Below are 18,727 nucleotides of genomic sequence, written 5' to 3'. Positions count from 1 at the left end.
TATGAATTGATGTGCTCCATTGGTCAGGCCTGAGATTCTTAATGCATTTATGCCTCTAGACAGAGTTTAGGTCAAAGCAGCAGAGATTAGAGTTCCTGTTATCAACCTTGAACTTCTTTCCTTATGGATTCCCAATGTTTGTTTTCTTTGCATGTTTTTTAAATCTCAGTGTGTTATAAAATTTAGTCTTAAATCATTGGCAGCATTTAGAACTTTCGTTACCTTTCACATTCTGCATTTTTAAATCTGTAGGATTTTTCAAACATTTGAAAATTGCGTGGTAGAGACAAAGTAGTTTGTCTCATAAAAGCTACATTTAAAAAAAAAAACTTGCTGTTTTTTATTCTTTTTTTTTTTGGTCAGCTAATTTTAATTAAAAAAGGGTGGGTTAAAACAGGTGGTTGAAAATCAAGGTTTGAGATTTCTTGATACTAAATCATGCAGTGCTGTGATACGTAGATTTTTTAATAGATATTTATATTTTTTTAAGTGCAGGGAACAATAATACTGGACTAGATCCTTAAAGAAATGCTTCAGACTTTGAATGCTGTGTTTTATATGGCAGCAGATACACAGCTAAATCAACAGGATACAAGAGACCTGCCATGTGCAAAGCAGTATACATCAGAGCAATTGTGAAAGCTATACCCGTAATTAAAGGGATGAAAACTGGTCTCTGCTTACTTCGTTTAAAAAAAAAAAAAAAAAGCTTCTGGAACTGGGAAAAATATACCTATTTTTTAGTATCAGGAAACTGGATCTATTGTGAGAGGCAGAAAACAGGAATCTGTAACACCTTTGCTCTGCCATTGCTCTGCTATGAGGCCTTTAAAAATTATTTTTTCTCATGCTTCAGTTTCCCTGACTGTAAAAGCAATACTAATGTTTTCCTTACACACAGATTTTGAGATTTATGAGTAAAACACTTTGCACCAATGCTTTATATTTACAGGTAGAGGTATTAGTCTGTCTCTTAAAGAATTATTACTGTTAGATTTTATTTTTGGTTTATACGCTGTTTTCTTGTTAGTGTTCATTTGCTTTTTTGTTTTTATTTTAACTTCTTACTGGCATCAGGAACAAAAATGATCACTAATCTTTATACACATGATAAAATGTGAATAAGAATATTACATAAGAATATTGCAGTGAATTATGACCATTTTTTTCTTTGTTTTGTTCTAGATCAGAGAATACAATGGACAGATGCAGGGAATTACCAGTTCAGGATTTGCATCCTTGACATTTGATGGAACTGTAGGAACACCAGTAGTTCCTCGAACCTCTAGTAAAGCATACACTTTCATGGATGAAGAAGAAAAAACAGTAGAAGAATTACGTATTTGGGCAGCCAGTAATCTTTCCATCTCTGGACCAGCAGCAAAACTGTCTGGTGTTCGACCAATGCTGTTCTTTGATCTCACTTGCCAGCTGGTGGGGAAGGCAAAAGTGGATGGATCTTCTTTTCTTCTAAAGGTAAATTTATTTTCCTGAATTTGTTATAATGTTATGTGGATAAATATGTAGAGGCTAACAAAATGTATGATCCTTTACTTTTCTATTTCTATAAAAACAAAACAGAAATCCCAGTTCTTTTTAAAGTTGCTCATAAAATTTATTTCTTTAGAGAGTGTTTTAAGATGCATTAATATGTATGGTAGTTTCCACAAACATGTAGGTAAATATTGCAGGATTTCTTAAAGTTTAATAATATTGTTAGTTTTTAATCTGTTTCTATTCAGTAGCAATTATTGTTTGTTTTTCTAGGTCTACAGGATATAATTAATGTAGTATGTAGCATTCTCTAGAGCTCTAGGTAACTTCTTTTAGTTATGTATAAGCGCTTTGGGGATCAGAGCCTAATGAAAGTACAAAATGTTGAAATGCCACACAACCAGAAAGTACCTTCCATGGAGTGATCCTTAACATCAGCTAAATATAAACTAGATCTCCGTATTTTTCCTGGTTTAGCTCCCTATGCATCAGCCTGATGTTATTCTGAAACACCTCTGTATTTCTTCTCAGTATTTTAAGTTGATTGTTAAAATGTGAGTGATGAACAGCCTGTTATAAAGTCATAAAATGGAAAATAACATTATTTCTTGGTACTGCTGCATTAAATGTTGCTACAATATTTTTAGAAACAGCGCATTGCATTTTTCTTTTACCAAAGCAGGAAAGTTTTTTCTCATGCAGAGCAATGAAATCACTACACAGAAAGAAATCTTAAGTGTCATCCTAAAACATGTTTTGCAGCTGTTAAAAGTATTTCCATTTAACTGTCTCTTGTGAAATGGTTGTCATGACACTCAGTAAAATTTCAGAACTTTGTGAACTCATTGTCATTCATTAATAAGTATATATTCAGCAATGAAGGACCCTTTGCAAGGATAGAGGCAAGTGCTTTCTTAACTTATTAATATTTATTTACCCTCTTTTGTGTGTTGTAAGCTCTAAAGTCTATTTTGTCAATTTTGTATAGTAATGAGAATAACTTGGGAGCTGGGGATTGTCTAGACAGGACAGTAAAAGCTTAATGAAATCCAATAGCACTAGTTCAATTTCTCTCATACTGATTCCTTGTCAGTGTGTTTTTATTTAGCACATGAAAATGTTAAATACTTAAATCTGCATTAAAATGCCTTACAAAAACGGAAGTAGATGAACATTGATATGCTATTGCTCCCTTCCCTTCAAGCAGGACAGAGTCCTTTCCTTATATATCAAATGTTGGTCATGATGTAAGAGAAGCCTTTTATAAAACTTGTAGACAGAAGTCTGGTTATTTTGTTGATTCACTAAACAAAGAAACAAAACACCACTGGCTCAAGTGGATTGATCATTAAATATTATTTACTATTAAATTTCTGTTCTTAGATTTTATAACTGATTTAAATTTGCAACATCATTCCAAGTCTATCACTTATTTTAGTGGTTGGTAATACAGTGAAGCGTAATGAGGATTTTAATCATCGAAGTAGTAAGTAGTGTTGTATTGTTTCAAACGTAACTAAAATGACTTCCTGTGATTTTGTGCATCGCCCATAGCATAACCTTTAATATTCCACTTGGTAAGTGACATAGTACATCACCTCAGTCTTACGTAGCATGAAGACTGAATAACTTAATTTACAAAGGTAGGAAGGAGTTGCTTACCTCTTTCTGAGAATTTTGTTTTCAAACCAATGGAGACCTCGTTCTGGAAATGCTGCTGTCATTTATACATTTTTTTTAAGAGCTTTACTATTATTCTTTCCTTCTGTCTACCAGTTGTCTGTGTTAAGCTAAGTCACACAATTAGCATATTCTGCTGAAGAAACTTAATGAATCAGGACAGCAGGCTTCATTATGTGTCTCCTATTTCAGCATCTTGTATGGTGATCAGAGGTCATCACTAACTATTCTGTAATACTAGTCTGTTAATGGCTAGTAATGGAACTATGTGCTGTTTCTTATCCAGAGTTCATTTGATTATTGTTGGAAAGAATGAAGGCACAGGGATAGCTGTTCATAACTGTGGCATTAGCAGATACAGAGAAATTAACAGGAAGTCATAGCTACTATATTTTCATCCACAATTTAAGTAGAGTGAAGCTGGTAAGCTCCTGATGTATCTGTGTTCTTATTTGTGTAATTAAAAAGACAAAACCACATACCTATCTAAGGACTTTTTTTGTCAAGAGAGTCTACAGGCTTAGAAATTCTTCCAAAAAATGCCCTGACACCAGCCGCATTAGTTCCTCTTGCAAAGGACTAAAACTAAATAAGTTGACCTTGGACTTGACAAGGCGCATTGAAGTTATTTCAATCATTTTGTAAGATCCCATCTGTTAAGTGTAGAAGGACAAATAAGTCAAAGCCAGTTGAAAAATAATAGGAAATTTGACAAACTTAAAGTTCTTCATTCTGTCAAAGTGATTATTTTCATAAATACAAAATATAAATACCAAATTTCATAAACACTAAATCTGTATTTCTATAGCTCAGCTCTAGGAAAGCTTGCCTAATTCAAGCAACGGGTAGCATCTCATTCAAAGGTGGTTTTAAATATTTCATGGTACAGGATCAGAAAATAATAGGCTTTTTTTTTTTTCTCCCTTTTAAATCTGCAGCAGCATGTACCACCTCATTATCAGGGTCCTTCAGAATACACTCTTATTTCAGAATGTTAATTTGATGTTCTGGGTCATTTTTGCTGTAAACAGTTTTTCCTTTTATCTCTTGATTTGGGATGAGTGTTTCAGCCATGAGTTATTCTCGGTGCGTTTACATATGGCTTTGCTGCTGCTTAGATCTTTTCCTTTGGGTCCTTTGATCCACAGAAGTTAAGCATTCAGAAAGGGGTAGAAACCCTTTAAAAATTAACCTTTGGTGTATTCACTTTACCCCTCCTCCCCCACAGTGCTTTTTTCATGATACCAAAGAGGTGGTATCATGAACTATCTTAAAATTAGCTTCTGTTGGACCAATATGCATGAGTTCCTACAAAATGCATTTTGGTCTATCAATCTCAAATGCTTCTAGATTTTTTTTTCTGTACTAATATTTCAGAACATTATTTCTGTTGTTGCCTTTGTATCTTTGTATTCTTAAAGAGTGTATCTTTAGGAATTCCCAACTTGGTAAACTATAGTTTACAGAATATATTGTAAGGAGCCAGCACCCAAAGTTTAATGTTAGGTAGTAAGATAATGGTTGCGAGGTGCTAAGTCTGTCATTACCTGTTTGTTGGTAATCTTTCTTTTTCATAATTTTGGTAGATCAAATATAATTGTATTGATACTTCACTACTTAAGTGTTTGTCATAAACATAGCTTTAGGGCACCAATTTTTAGAATCCTAGTTATTAAGTATATGTTAAATACTGATGCTTTTTTGATCTGTTCTGCATAACTAGCAGTGTAGACTGATGTAGGAAATCATTAGTAATTAATGGAGCATGTGCTGTGTACTGAGGTTTCACATTCTGGAGCTGGAGTGTTCAAAAAAACCAGCAATGATTAAAATATTAAATATAGGCAGTTATGCATGCAGGAAATTCTAATGGTTGTATCTGCTGGATAAACAGTTGAGGTTTTGCTAACACTTTTTTTTTTTAATTTTACGAAAACCAGGTTTTTAACATTTGTGTTCTGTGTGGAGGTTATTTTATACTTCGTAAAGGAAAAAATAAGTCCCTATAAATTTAATTTCAGTCATTTAAGAACTTTAGAACATACACGCGAGTTAAGATTTCATATTGTTAGACTCTTTTTATTCAGACAACAGAGGAAAAAAAAAAGTAAAACATTATTTTAAATGCTCAATCTGAAGTCTTTTGAGCATATTGAAATGGTTGACTTTCATTGCAGGTATGGGATGGCACAAAATGTCCATACCCAACATGGAGGATACCTGTAGAAGCAAGAGACCTGGAAGGAGAAAAAATTCTTCTTCATCGGCTGCGAAATCTAACAGTGGATATTCTAGCTTATGACAACCACGTACAACTGGCAAAATCACTCAAGGTAATGTAGTTTGGTGTTTCTAGCTGTCATTTTGTGGCCTATTTTCTGCTTAAACTCACTTCAGAGGATGTATCAATTCTGTTCTGCTCTAAATTAGTTTCAAATATTATTCTTTATCTTTCAGTGTATTTCCCATACCTTTGATTTGAATGCAAAATTCCTTCGTGTGTAAAATAGCCTCATTACCCTAAAATTTCCATGAAAAAAAATCTCCCAATTAAGCAGTTCTTTACGGACATTGTAGTATCATATATTATCCTGTGGACATAATGCATTCAGAAAATGTATTCTGTGCTTCAGAAGTATTTTTTAAATGATATAAAGTGGGGTTAAACTTGTAGTCCCATTAAAGGCCTGTAATTCTGAAGTCAATAAAGGATTTTATCTGTTCTATAAACTTCTGCAATTTGCAATGCTATCTTCATTTAGTGGGTCAGTAATGTTGATTATGCGTAGAGAAAACAACGTAATTAAACATTTGATCTTTAGCAATACTGCCATCTTGCTTCTAAATACAGTAAATTAGCAAAAATTACATCTTTCATCTTATGTCTTTACTTCTGTATCCAAGCATTGTTTTTAAGGTAGTGCTTACCAGAAAATAAATGCAAATGGTAGACATTTGTTGTCTGGAGCTATCAGCAGATATGACATCAATTTAATGCATAGTGCCCAGTCATAAGTAAATGACAGAAAGCAAAGTAACTTTCCTTCAAGTAAGAATTCATAACAAAACTTACAGGATTATTTCATTACTTACAGGTTATCTTCCAGAATTTTTCTTTTGCTAATTGGTCTCATCTATCAATAAGCATAAATGCTGATGTTCCAATGAAGCATTAATGTTTTGAAAATTAAGGGAGGGAAATGATGAATATTCATTAAAATTGATGAAATTAATTTAAAAAATCATGAATCCCATATATATTCAGGAATTCCTGTTGAATATGTGCTACATGGGATGTCTTCATCAGTTCTTTCCATTTCTTTCCTTCCTGTATGCCCTTTCTTACTTACTGTAAAGCATATGTGCATTTGTTGGATACTGTGTTGCATAGCAGAGGTTCTAATGTCAAAGGAAACTGTTTAGAAACCTGTCTTGACCTACCAAGCATCACAGGCTGTGTTTTTCTCCTTCTGGCTATGTTCAAAGTTGTGATACTTTCAGCCATGTAAACAGTAGAAGTTTTATTTTTTTCTCTCTCTTTTTTTAGTGAATTGTCTTAGAGTTATTGAAGAAAAAATACTGATACCCAACCAATTAGACTTCAGAAAGATTTATTGAGTTTACATTGCATTTTGTGCAATTAATTTTGTTTCACAGAAAAATCTAAAGATAATTAGATTTTTAGGACTCCTTATAAAATTGAAGCTTTAATAAAAGGTTTATTTTTAAATACTAGTGGAGGTCACATCACACTAAGAATTAATTAAAATACTGCTTATTAATCTGCATATTTTTATTATTTCATACAGGGTCTTGTTATGCAAATATTAAAAAAAAAAAAATCATTTATGTGGAAGTATTAAACTGGAGGGAATTGAGTGTGTATGCATGTGCACCTTCCTGAGCGTAAACACCAGGAGAATGTGGACAAACTGTGTACTAAATGATCTGCCAGTTTATGGTTTCAGAAACAATAAAAGCACGCTGGTTTTGAGCCATCTCTTCTACATTTGAAAGGAGCTTGGAATTGCCTTTTTATTGTAAATTGTTGAGGAGCTGTTAGGTTACACTCCCACGTTGCCATGTATTATCTGCAGTGACAGTTGCAACTCTGAAATGATATTTTATGTAGGAACAATCTGCTTTATGCAGCCTTGATACCAAGAAAGGCAGACTTAAATCTTATTTTAAAAATGTGTTTTTTGTGTTTTTTTTTTTATTTATTTATCCATAGGTAAATGGTCACACAGGGAAGCTCTGAGTAACCACTACACAGTGTAGAGAAACTGGGTGACTTATTACAGTCAATTGATAGCAAATCCTAGCCTGTGCTGCAGGCATTTGTTAAAAGCTCCTTGTTTGTGTTGTCTGTCCAGAGAATATTGAAGATGCGAGCATTTTATCCCTTTTCACCAGTCAAATAATATTTACAAATCTCTATGAAGAGAACTTAGTAATTTCAAAGGTATGCTGCAGCTGATAACTGTAAGTAGACCTTTTGCAACCTATATTTGCTGGCCTTCTTCCCCTGGTAAAAACTGTGGCTTTTCAGCATTTGCTGCCTTAGCAGAAAACAGAATTTTCAGAAATCTCATCTCTGAAATAGATTATTTCCTGAGGCATAAAAACATAAACAGAAGTACAACTAAGCAGACAATGGTGTTCACTTCATTTTTGAAGAATTTCCCTCTTTCTGTCACTACCCTTGGTGCATGAGGCTTTCCTGTTTTTGTAGGAACCCCAGCCTGCAGCTAGCTCTCCAGAGTACAGTTGCTCCCTGTAGGTTGCAGTTTGTTGTTATTCAGACTTTCTTCTAGATTTCCCAGAGGTTCTCAGGATTCATTCAAACCTTGCCATACAACTCAAAAAAATAAATACATAATAAATAAAAAGGTTTGTGACATGGATTTATTCATCTGGGGTATTTTGCTAGATGCTGAATGCCACAATGAGCATCACAGGTCCATCAGTGTACAGTAGGAGTCCAGCTGTCCACATCTGGTCAGAGATTTCCTTCATGTACAGTTATTCAGTGGGTATGTGGTACTGTGCGTTCCCCTCATGGGTTAATATAATGTGTTTTTTTTACTGTGTATTTTCTAGTTAGTATAATCAAAATAGTTAACCCTGAGCATGCTCAAGGTCCTAGTCTTTAGTGTCTCAACGTTTACTATAGTTATATTTCTTCAGGTGCAAAATTTGAATATTTCCTGTTCTTCAGCTGTACACAATCTCAAGTCTTTTTTTGATAGCACTAGTGTCTGTCTGAGTCATGTTTCTAACCTGTAACTTCAAGTTGCTTGGCTGTATTATCTAGTTTCATACTTTTCAGGCTGAGATGCAGGATTCCTTTGACCTGTGTATATTTTCTTCACTTGTATTAATTAAAAAGAACAAAAAACAAACTCTCCAAAAATCCCCCAACCTGTTAAATGGATTTACGTTGCACTTTTTTTTATTCCTTGTGCAGCCCGAGGTCCTTGGGACCATACCTAAATACTGTGTAAATGCTTTTTGTCATTTGCAAAAAGTTGTGCAGAATTTACTTAGTAAAATTTGAATGCTGATATGAAAATAACCACAAATAAATCACTTTGAACATCAGACATAAAATAGGCATAAAAGTCAGCATAGATTGGTTTGGTTAAGTGATTCCTGTAGATAAAGGCAAGCTCTTGTCTTTGTGTCCAAACATAAATATTTAACTACCTTGACAGTGTATTAAATATGAATGCAACCCTCTATGTTTTGAAGTAATTATAAGAATTTGCTATACTAAAAAGTGTTGTTGTTTTATTTTGAAGTTGTCTAATTACAGGAAACTGTGACATCTTAAAATTTTCTTTGTTTTTGTTATCTGTTTTTAAAATAGGCGTATTTGAATTGTACTGCAATTAGGATGTTAGTGTATTTTAAGGTGTTGCCAGAAATGTGTTGTTATTGTTTTAATTTCATTTTAAATAAATTTGCTTTGAATGAGGCAGGTAGGTAGTTCATAAATAAAATTCTGTCAAGAGTTGCTTTTGTACTAAATTTGAATAATGGCTCTGTAAATCATGTTGTTTTTTTTTTGCTTTAATGTAGATTATAATTTTGTCTCAGTCAAGTATATAATGTATATACTTGATCTGCAGGCATTCAGTAAACAACAGAAATACAGTAGCATATTTAGCCTTAACACCCACAGCAGTTGTTCAGCATTGTAAAGAGTAAGCAATGCTGCCTCCCAAAGGAATTTATGGAAATTGCAAGTCTGTCTTGCACAGTCAGATCTGTTATGTTGACATGTATACCTTCCTGACGTTTTCAGTATATGGCAATGCTGATTATAATGCATCTCTGTATTACAGTTATGAGTGATATTAAAATACATAAAAATAATGACATTTTCAGAAGTGATCTAAGAAAATGCACATGGAGAAAGCAATGTTTTCGTAGTGATCATAAATTTGGGGAAGTTGAGCGTTGCACTAAAACATGTAATGCATTGGACTTTTTGCATGAATTTCAGCACACAATTTTAGAAGGCAAAATCAACATTTTACATTCTTGCCTTCTTGGCTCTTCTCTACCACATGTTAGCAACATTAAATACTTATTTTTTTCACACAGTGTTTTTGAAAGAAAAAAAAAACACTTAAATTCTAATAGAATTTTTCCTGCTCATTGCTCTTGAGAAAAAAAAAAAAGTAGGTTGACATAAGGTTATTTGATAGGCAGAACATAGTTAAGAACTTAAAAGGCTGTTTGTCCAAAAGCATTTGTCATAGTTATATTTAGTTTTATAATGTCTGTCCCTTGCATTTTTGTTTATTCAACATACTTAATTGAAATTTAGCATCTGAAAAGAGAATAAATAAATACATAAATAAAAATGCTACAGTTTAGCCTCTTAACCACCATCTAAATGTGCAAGTTGGCCTGTTGATATCAGTGGGCCTTCTTGCATGCTTTGTTGGAGATGGGCAATAGAAAGGAAAGGAGGACCCAAAAAATTCAAGGAATTTTTCCTAAAGTTCCATTTTGGAATATAGACAGAGATACTGTACGTTATTGTATTGATAAAGCTGTAAGGAATGCTTCTCTTCTGGGGGTGGGGGGAAAAAAAGCTGCAAAGGATGTTCATTATCATAACTGAATCATATTCCAGAAAGCACTTTGTTGCTGTGAATTTATGGTTAGATATGGATTCAGTTAATGCAAGTGGTGATACTATGATATATACATATTATCCAGTATCATATATACGTTATGTCCAGTACTTTATTTGCTGCAGAATGCTTATGGACTTAAGGTTCTTAAATGGATTTAGAGCAGATGAGTGGATCTCCTTAAGGGGGGTTATCTCCTTCCAGATCTAAAAAGTGAATGATCTCTTATAGAAGGTAAAGATGGGAAGACCGATGTAACCCAGGTGTAATGTTTTTGAAGCATTTAGAGGAAACATATGAAAAAAGTGCAGCAAACTGATGTTGTGCTGCGTGCTTTATAATCTGAATGTTAGCTGTTTTTGTCTGTCGAGTGGGAGATAACATGAGGCCTTCAGAAGCACCTCATTTCTAGCCTGCTAGTGACTGACAGTCCATCAGAAGTAATTTCAGTGGTTGTGCAAATATAGAGTGATGATACAAGATACTGCCAGTAACCACGTATGGTAAGTTGTGTAAAATGAGTGAGATGCTTTCAATGGACAAAATGAGCAGCCCCCTAACATACAGATAATTAAAACTCTGGTAGGAGCTCTATGGCAGAAGCAAAATAGGTGCTGGCTGAAGTGCAACTTTATGTCCCAAGTGCCTGAATTTGAAAATATGCTGCCTTTTTCATACATTATTATTTTTTAAAGAAGCAGTTTGATACCAGCATTATATAGTCATAGGCTGTTCCTTGATACAGATTCCAGAAGGATTCCATGCTGCTCTGTGTCCTTTTGTGCATCCAGGTGTTTATCTACATATAGTCTTAAGACCTGGCCAATCCAGTCTAATACGTACACTTTCTTTACACGGGCAGATAGAAATAAGGACAAAGGAGAAAGGTTTTAAACTAAAAGATAGGAGATGTAGATTAGATATTAGGAGAAAATTCTTCACTCAGAGGGTGGTGAGGCACTGGCACAGGTTGCCCAGAGAAGCTGTGGATGCCCCATCCCTGGAGGTGTTCAAGGCCAGGTTAGATGGGGCTTTGAGCAACCTGGTACACTGGGAGGTGTCCTTGCTTTTATGGCAGGGGGATTAGATCTAGATCTAATCCCCCTGCCATAAAAGGTCCCTTCCAACAGAAGTGGAACAGAAAGAGATTTTTTGGGTTTCTACAGTTTAAAGTTATTCTGTCACTGGCTATTAGTATATCTAAAATTAGAGCTAAAGCTGAAATAAGTCTTAACAGACTGGCTGCTGTAATATTAATGTTAATGGAATTCCATTTAAAATAATTTATCATTTATATAGTGCTATTTAAAAGATACTTACGGTGAATATAAATCCAGGTTATTGAATATATGTAGCATACCATCTATCAACTGAATCTTAGGTTAGACTTTAAAAAAATTATTTAGGTGCTAGTAAATTTGATTCAAAGGCTTTTAAGACACATCATAGGGAAATTAACAATATAATGAAGTCTCCAGATTATCTACCTCTAGAACACTGGTTTGGGGTTTTCTGGACAGAGTTGGTGATAGAGAGGGATAAAGGGAGTGAAATTCAGAAATAAAAACAAGGTTGTAAATATATGTTCAGTGGTCACCACTCTTTAACTTCTTTCTGAATAGGGACTTGTGTAAGTCCGTTTGTGTAACTTGACCAAACCTTCAGAGAACACAAAATAAGCAAAACAGGAAGTACACACTCCATGTACTCCCTGGAAATCTGTGAGACTTTGGAATCCATGTCTCAAAATCTTTGAATTTCTAATGCATTTCCTTTTGTTCTGGTATAGAAAAAATGTTACCTAATGTATAAGTGAGATACAGTTACAGATACAGAGAAGTCTGTGTAAGCAGATGTATTTGTATACATAAAGAGATAACATGTCATGCTGGACATGATGTGAATTGCTGAGGATGATCATACATGGCAAAGTTGCAGCACGTTAGTCTCTTGAGGGTTGCATAGAGAATATAGAAGACAAACTGTGCCCTCGGGAAAGGAATACATTGGCTCCCTTGATCTGTATTCTTAAGACTGCTTGAGAATCAGATTTTGTAAGAAGACTTATGCTTGTTCTGAATGTAGCCTTTGCTGTTAAAGGAAAACACACCGGTCACTTCAAGAGGTTTTGAAGTATCCATCTTTGAAAATATTCAAAACTCAGCTGGACAAGACCCTGAGCAATCTGCTTTGCTTTGAGCAGGGTGGCTGGTGAGACGATGTCCAGAGGTCCCTGCCGAGCTTATAGCTATTCTGTGATTCTCTAAAAACAGGAAGCGAGCTTTATGAGGCCTAAATTTTTCCAAGTAAATAGCTAACTTTGTGTTACAAAATCTTTTTTTTTTTTCTTTTCTTAAAGATTGGAAGTTTTCTGAGAATTTACAGTATTCATACAAAACAAGCAAGTGATAAAAATGAAGATGTTTCACATGTAGAATTCCATCTTCATGGTGGCACCTGTTACGGTCGAGGAATAGGAGTGTTACCAGAAAGTCACCCAGATGTTAAAGAACTAAAAACGTAAGTTCTACTTTTTTTTTCCTAGATGATTCTGGAAAACGGCATTCCAACTGTACCAGTTTAGAATTGTAAATGGATGTAAGAACCAGAAACTCGGGAACAGAATATGCCTTTAGCACTATTCCTGAATATATAATATTAATATATTATTATATTATATTATTCCTGAATATATAATATTATATTCAGGTATATGTGAATATAATCCACATATACCTGAAGAATAGGTATTTGGGAGGATAAGTAAATGAAAGGTAATTTTTTTTTCAACTGGAATATTAAGATTTCTATTTTATAGTCCTGTAATGAATCAGTAACTCTAACATACTTACTCTGTTTTATAGTGACATTTTTTTAGAGATAAAAGCCACGGTTAAGCAACTGGCTTTAGTACGCTAAGCATATACATATATGTTAGTTGCAAATAGTGAGTCTTAAAATATGTTTAAAATGAAGCATGTAATATAAAACTTTTCTGAACCAAGTTTATACACAAGGAAAAGCTAAGTCTCTGTTGCTTTATCAGGAATATAGAATTTCTTTTGGCACTATGTTGTGTTTAAAGTTCCAGAAGTGCTTTGGAAAAGAGTATCACTTGCGTCATTAATATGCAGTCCTGCAATTTATGATTCAATTGCGTTTTATATCTCTGCTGGAGAACTTATGTCTGAACATTATACCTGTGTATTGATAAACAGTAAATTTCATATATATAGTCTCTCATTCATATATCTCTATCTATATCAATATATATATACACATGAAAGACTATTAGATTATAATATATGTAGCCATCTATTTTTAGATTCTTAGAATCTGTGGAACTGGCAGACAGTCAGAGTATGGATAGCATGTCTTCGCTGGAATTAGATAGCACTTATAACAGTATTGCAGGTAAGAATAATTGAAAACTGATTTCCTTCTTCTAATATATATATGTAATCAAGATAAGGTTACAGTTATTGCTTCTCTAAATGTGTGATATTACTTTCACATACAAAGTGTTAGAGAATTCTTTTGATTTATTAGACTGAAAATTGACCTTACTCTGTCCTATCTCATAGTAGAAGCTTTTCACATACATTGAAAAATATTTTCATAGAAGGTAGTGAATAAATTATTAAATGCAGATTGTGTTAGGTCATACTCATACTATGTTAGGTCATAAAGTTGAGTGTCATAATAAATCCCTCTCTCTAATGGAAGGTTTGTTAAAGACAGACACTGGAAATGCCACTACACAGCTGCTTGCTGAGGAGACTTTCCAAATCCATTGTGTGGAAAAGTTGTGTTAGTGGGAGAGTTGTAAAGTATGGTGCCATGGAAAAGTAGTATCTTATGTTCTCCAGATCCTATGTTAATTCTTTTAATGTTTTTTTTATCTTAGAATAAAAATAACTAAATTAATCTCTAAAGCTGGTTGGACACAGTCTGCATCTTTGCTTCTGGCTTTTAAAATCCTCCATTACTTAGCCATCAGTACAATACTTAGAAAGAATTTTGAACAGATTTACTGCACTGTGTATGTGTAGTAGAGGCTGTTCAGAGGAGGGACCAGGCAGTCCATACATTTTTTTTAGAATAATGTCTGGATTCTTGTCCAGAAAGATTGCAGAGGGATAAATACAGTTTATATGAGCAGTTATCATTCATGTTATACACTGTGAAAAATCAGAAAGTATGAGCAGTTATCATTCATGTTATACACTGTGAAAAATCAGAAAGTTCATTTTAATGAGCATTGCTATTTAATATATACACTAATTTCTGCTCAAATATGCTAGGTTTTGACATCTAATATTTGTCTCCCATTTGCTTTTCTTTGTTTTTGTTATATTGTTTTCATAGGTTATTAGGATTTCCATTTTCCTGTGTTCAACTTTTTGTTGTGTGTTTGTCTGTCTATCTGGTTTTGTATGTCCACATGGTAAAAAAGAAAAGGAAGGAAAATAATTAGGAAATTTTTCCTGATTTCAGATCTTGAATCACAGAGATGTCAGCAATTATCTGTTACAGGTAAGGAATATTTTGATGATAAAATAAAATTCATTTCTACTAAAGAACAAGAACTGTTTTTGAGACATCAGCTCAAATGTTGAAGTAATGTCCATTACATATTACAGTAAGAATTATTATAAGATTCTAAGTTTATGAATTGTTCTTATTTATAAAGGAATACAACATGTAGGTATCTTATTTCCAAATGTTACGTTTCTACACCGTGGTCCCACAGCCTTACCTTAAAGGCTGCAGTAGCATGTTGTATTAATAAAACTGAGGCTGCAACTTTGAGGGGCAAGAGAAGGAGAGAATTAAGAGAAAATGCACACTTGCAGTGGCTGTTCTGCATATTCCAAATATGTTGTTTAATAGGTACGTGTGGCCTTTTTTTGTTGTTTTGCAGTATTGACAGATCATCAGGATTTGAGTAACACAGAACTGAAAACTATTCGGAACAGCAGAGCTCCTCAACAATATCGCATTAGAGCAAAGCTGAGAACTTTTAAACCCCAGAAGCTCTATCAATCTGTTAAACTTCATTGTTCCAAATGCAATTCTTTGTAAGTGCTTTACGCAGTAAAAGTAATTTAGAAATTGTTCCATGTGTTTTAGGATGTCTAAATTTTCAGTGTATTTTTATCTTCTTTTTGTGTAAAATGAGCTGAATTTAAATGTATTTCATTTTGAGCAAAGATTTGAAGCTTACTGGTAATAAGAAAATTTGAAATCATCAGATGGATTGCAGTTACAGGATCCTTTTTGCACTTTCAAAACAATTTTTCTTTATGTTCGTTTGACAGTGAGCATTTCTTACACTGACACTGTATTTAAGTACTTGGTTCTGTCTTGCAGATTTAAAATAGGATGTGCAAAAGGGTGTGATAGTCATAGAATCATAGTCTCTAAATTATGGTCAGCATTATTATGTCTTTGGATAAGAAGTGAATCTTCCAGAGGAGGCATCTTTTCTTGATCCAAAAATACCAGGGAAATAACATTCATCTCACTATTTTTGTCTTTTTTCTGACTCGAGTCACTTTGCTCACCAATTTTATGGTTGTTATTTCCCTTGTAATGTGGTTTCTCATTGTATCAATAATGTTTGATTAAATGATCTCACCTAAAAACAGACATTTCTACTGTAATCTCTCCAAAATGGGGGAAAGTTTGTTTGACACAGTCTATTTTCAATTAAAATATAAAGTGACACGCATTTTAGTGCTATTCATGATCATCCGAATCCTGTATCGCTTTTTTTTTGTGTGTGTAGGTTAGCCTCACATCAGTCCTGAGCAAACAGCTTTATATTAAACTGGTGTAAACTATTGCCTTCTTTAAGTGATGGCCTGTTAGCATTCTCCTATACTTTTGGATTTTTTTGTATAATCAAAATTTATTACAAATGAAAGTCACTGAGACAAGAAAATGCCCATACTAGCTTTTCCTGGTGCTTTTGGGTACAAAGTAATATGCTTGCTCCTTTAACAATATTTATTGTCAGATGTTGTTATAACATTATCTTGGTTGCTAATGTAAGAAGTAGTGCTTCATCATCTTCAAAACATAGAAGCACTTGATCTTTATTACCAAGTATAAAAAGGAAATAATTACCAACTCTCTCTGCCACTTTTTTATATATACTTGCCAACTCTGTATAAGCCTGTAGAATTGGTAGGATTTTGTTTGTTCCTTTTGAGCTTTATCCTTATCCCACAATTTTTCTCGACTTTTATATAAATTCTTGACTTGTTAGATTCTCCATTCCTGTTCGAGTCTCCTGCTGTTTCACGTATTGCTGCCATCTTTTTGCCTTATAATTAGGGCAGACTTTCAACCAGAAAGATTTGCAAGGCTTCAGTTAGAGTATTTCTTACTGCTGCTACTGCTACCATCCTGCAGCAGTGATGAGACTGCTTGCAGTGATTTTCCAGAAATTTAGCTTCTCTGTTCTCAACATTGTGTGTCAGGTGAAAGGAATCAGTGAAATGTAATACTGCAGCTTGAGTTAATAAGTTAAAAGGCCAGAGAAGGAAATGTGATTCTTATATATTCTGTTGTGGCAAAGAAGTTGTTTCCTGTTTCCTGTTTTTGGCATATACTAGAGAGCTTGACTGAACAAAGTTCAATGTGAGTTTGAACCTTTAACTTTCTGCAGTAAGATGCTTATAATTCTTCACACATAAAGCCCTTGTGAGAGGTGTGTTTTTGTTTTTTCAGACTTCGAAAGATTGCCTCTAAATAGCAAAATATTCTCAGAATGATTGAGATTGGAAGGATCTTCTGGAGGTCATCTGGTCCAACCTCCCTGCTCAGGCATGACCACCTAGACTATGTCCATGTGGCTCGTCAATATTTCCAAGGAGACTCTGTAGGGAAGGGAGGGAGACTCTGCAGCCTTTCTGGGCAACCTGTTCCATCACTCAGCCACCAAAGTGTTTTGTGATGTTCAGACAGAACCTATTGTGTTTCAGTTTGAGTGCTTTACTTCTTGTCCTGCTGCTGGACACCACTGAAGAGAGTCTGGCTTTGTCCCCTCTGCCCCTTATATGCATTGATTAGATCTCCCCTGAGCATTCTCTTCTCCAGGATAAACAACAAACAAAAAAGCCTCTCTCAGCCTTTCCTTATAAGAGAGATACTCCAGTCCCTTAATCATTTTTGTGGTCCTTTGTTGGACTATGTTATGTACAAGTCTTTCTCATTTACTGGGGAGCCCAGAACTGGACAAGGTATTCCAGCTCTGGCCTCACCACTACAGAGTAGACGGTAAGGATCACTTCCCTTGACCTGCTGGCGATACTTTGCCTAATGCAGCCTAGGCTGCTATTAGCCCTCTTTGTGATGAGGGTGCACTGCTGACTCATTTTCAGCTTAGTGACCACCGGGACCCCCAGATGCTTTTCTGCAGAGTTGCTTTTGAGCTGGGTAGTCCCCAGCATGTACTGGTGCATGGGTTTATTCTTCCCCCTGTGCAAGACTTTATACTTCCCCAAGGTCCCTGTGAACTTCCCTGTCAGACCATTTCTCTAGCCTGTTGAGGTTCTCTTGGACGGCAGTATGACCCTTTGGTGTATCTTCCACCCCCTCCAGTCATCAGCAAACTTGCTGGGGCTGCACTTATCATTCAGATAATTAATGGAGGTGTTAAACAGGACTGGATCCCGTATTGACCCCTGGGGTACTCGGCTAGTTACTGGCCTCCAGTTACACTTTGCACTGTTTGCACCACAATCACCATCCTCTGGGCCCAGCTGTTTCCAAGTCACTTCACTGTCTGCCCATTCAGCCTACTCATCAACAGCTTGTCTATGAAGATATTATGGGACCTATTGTCAAAAGCCTTACTAAAGTTCAGGTGGACAATGTCTGCGTCTCTCCCCTCATCTACCAGACTGCTCATTTCATCATAGAAACTTACAAAGTTGGTCAAGCATGGTTTCCCATTGGTGAATCCCTGCTGACTACCAATGATGATTTTCTTGCCCTTCATGTACCTGGAAATGGTTTCTGGGATTATCTGCTCCATCTTCTTCCCAGGGACAGAGATGAGGCTGCACAGCCTTTAGTTCCCCATGTCCTCCTTGCCCTTTTTTGTAGATGGGAGTAATATTTGCTTTTCTCTGTTATTGATATAAATGGAAATAGTTTTATTTGTATATCCACACTAAAGAGATTACAACCCTCAGGTTTTATTTTGCTGAAAACCAATTTGTTCCATTCCTGCCTGTGCAGGAAATCTACAGGCTGTAGAGGCCAGAAGTTTAACTTTTCCATTTAAAATAGTTATCCAGGAACACAAATGGAAAGAGTTCACATGAACAGCAGCAGTGTGCTCATGAAATGAAAGTTCAGGTTCAACAAGACTTTTGTGTATCAATTTT

At 34.8% G+C, this 18,727-nt stretch overlaps 1 protein-coding gene across 1 annotated transcript in view; it reads left to right on the top strand.

Moving 5' to 3' along the window:
- The window catches only part of POT1 (protection of telomeres 1), a 73,280-nt gene that overhangs the window by 40,994 nt on the left and 13,559 nt on the right, over positions 1-18,727 (top strand). Inside the window, exons 9-14 of the mRNA XM_084506397.1 lie at positions 1,186-1,476; positions 5,352-5,507; positions 12,685-12,845; positions 13,651-13,739; positions 14,823-14,861; positions 15,250-15,406. Coding sequence (XP_084362523.1) covers positions 1,186-1,476; positions 5,352-5,507; positions 12,685-12,845; positions 13,651-13,739; positions 14,823-14,861; positions 15,250-15,406 — 893 coding nt within the window. The remainder of the gene's footprint in view (positions 1-1,185; positions 1,477-5,351; positions 5,508-12,684; positions 12,846-13,650; positions 13,740-14,822; positions 14,862-15,249; positions 15,407-18,727) is intronic.

This window comes from Aythya ferina (genome assembly GCF_964211825.1).
Source record: "Aythya ferina genome assembly, chromosome: 1".
Taxonomy (NCBI): domain Eukaryota; kingdom Metazoa; phylum Chordata; class Aves; order Anseriformes; family Anatidae; genus Aythya; species Aythya ferina.
This window is presented reverse-complemented; position numbering and strand designations above follow the sequence as displayed.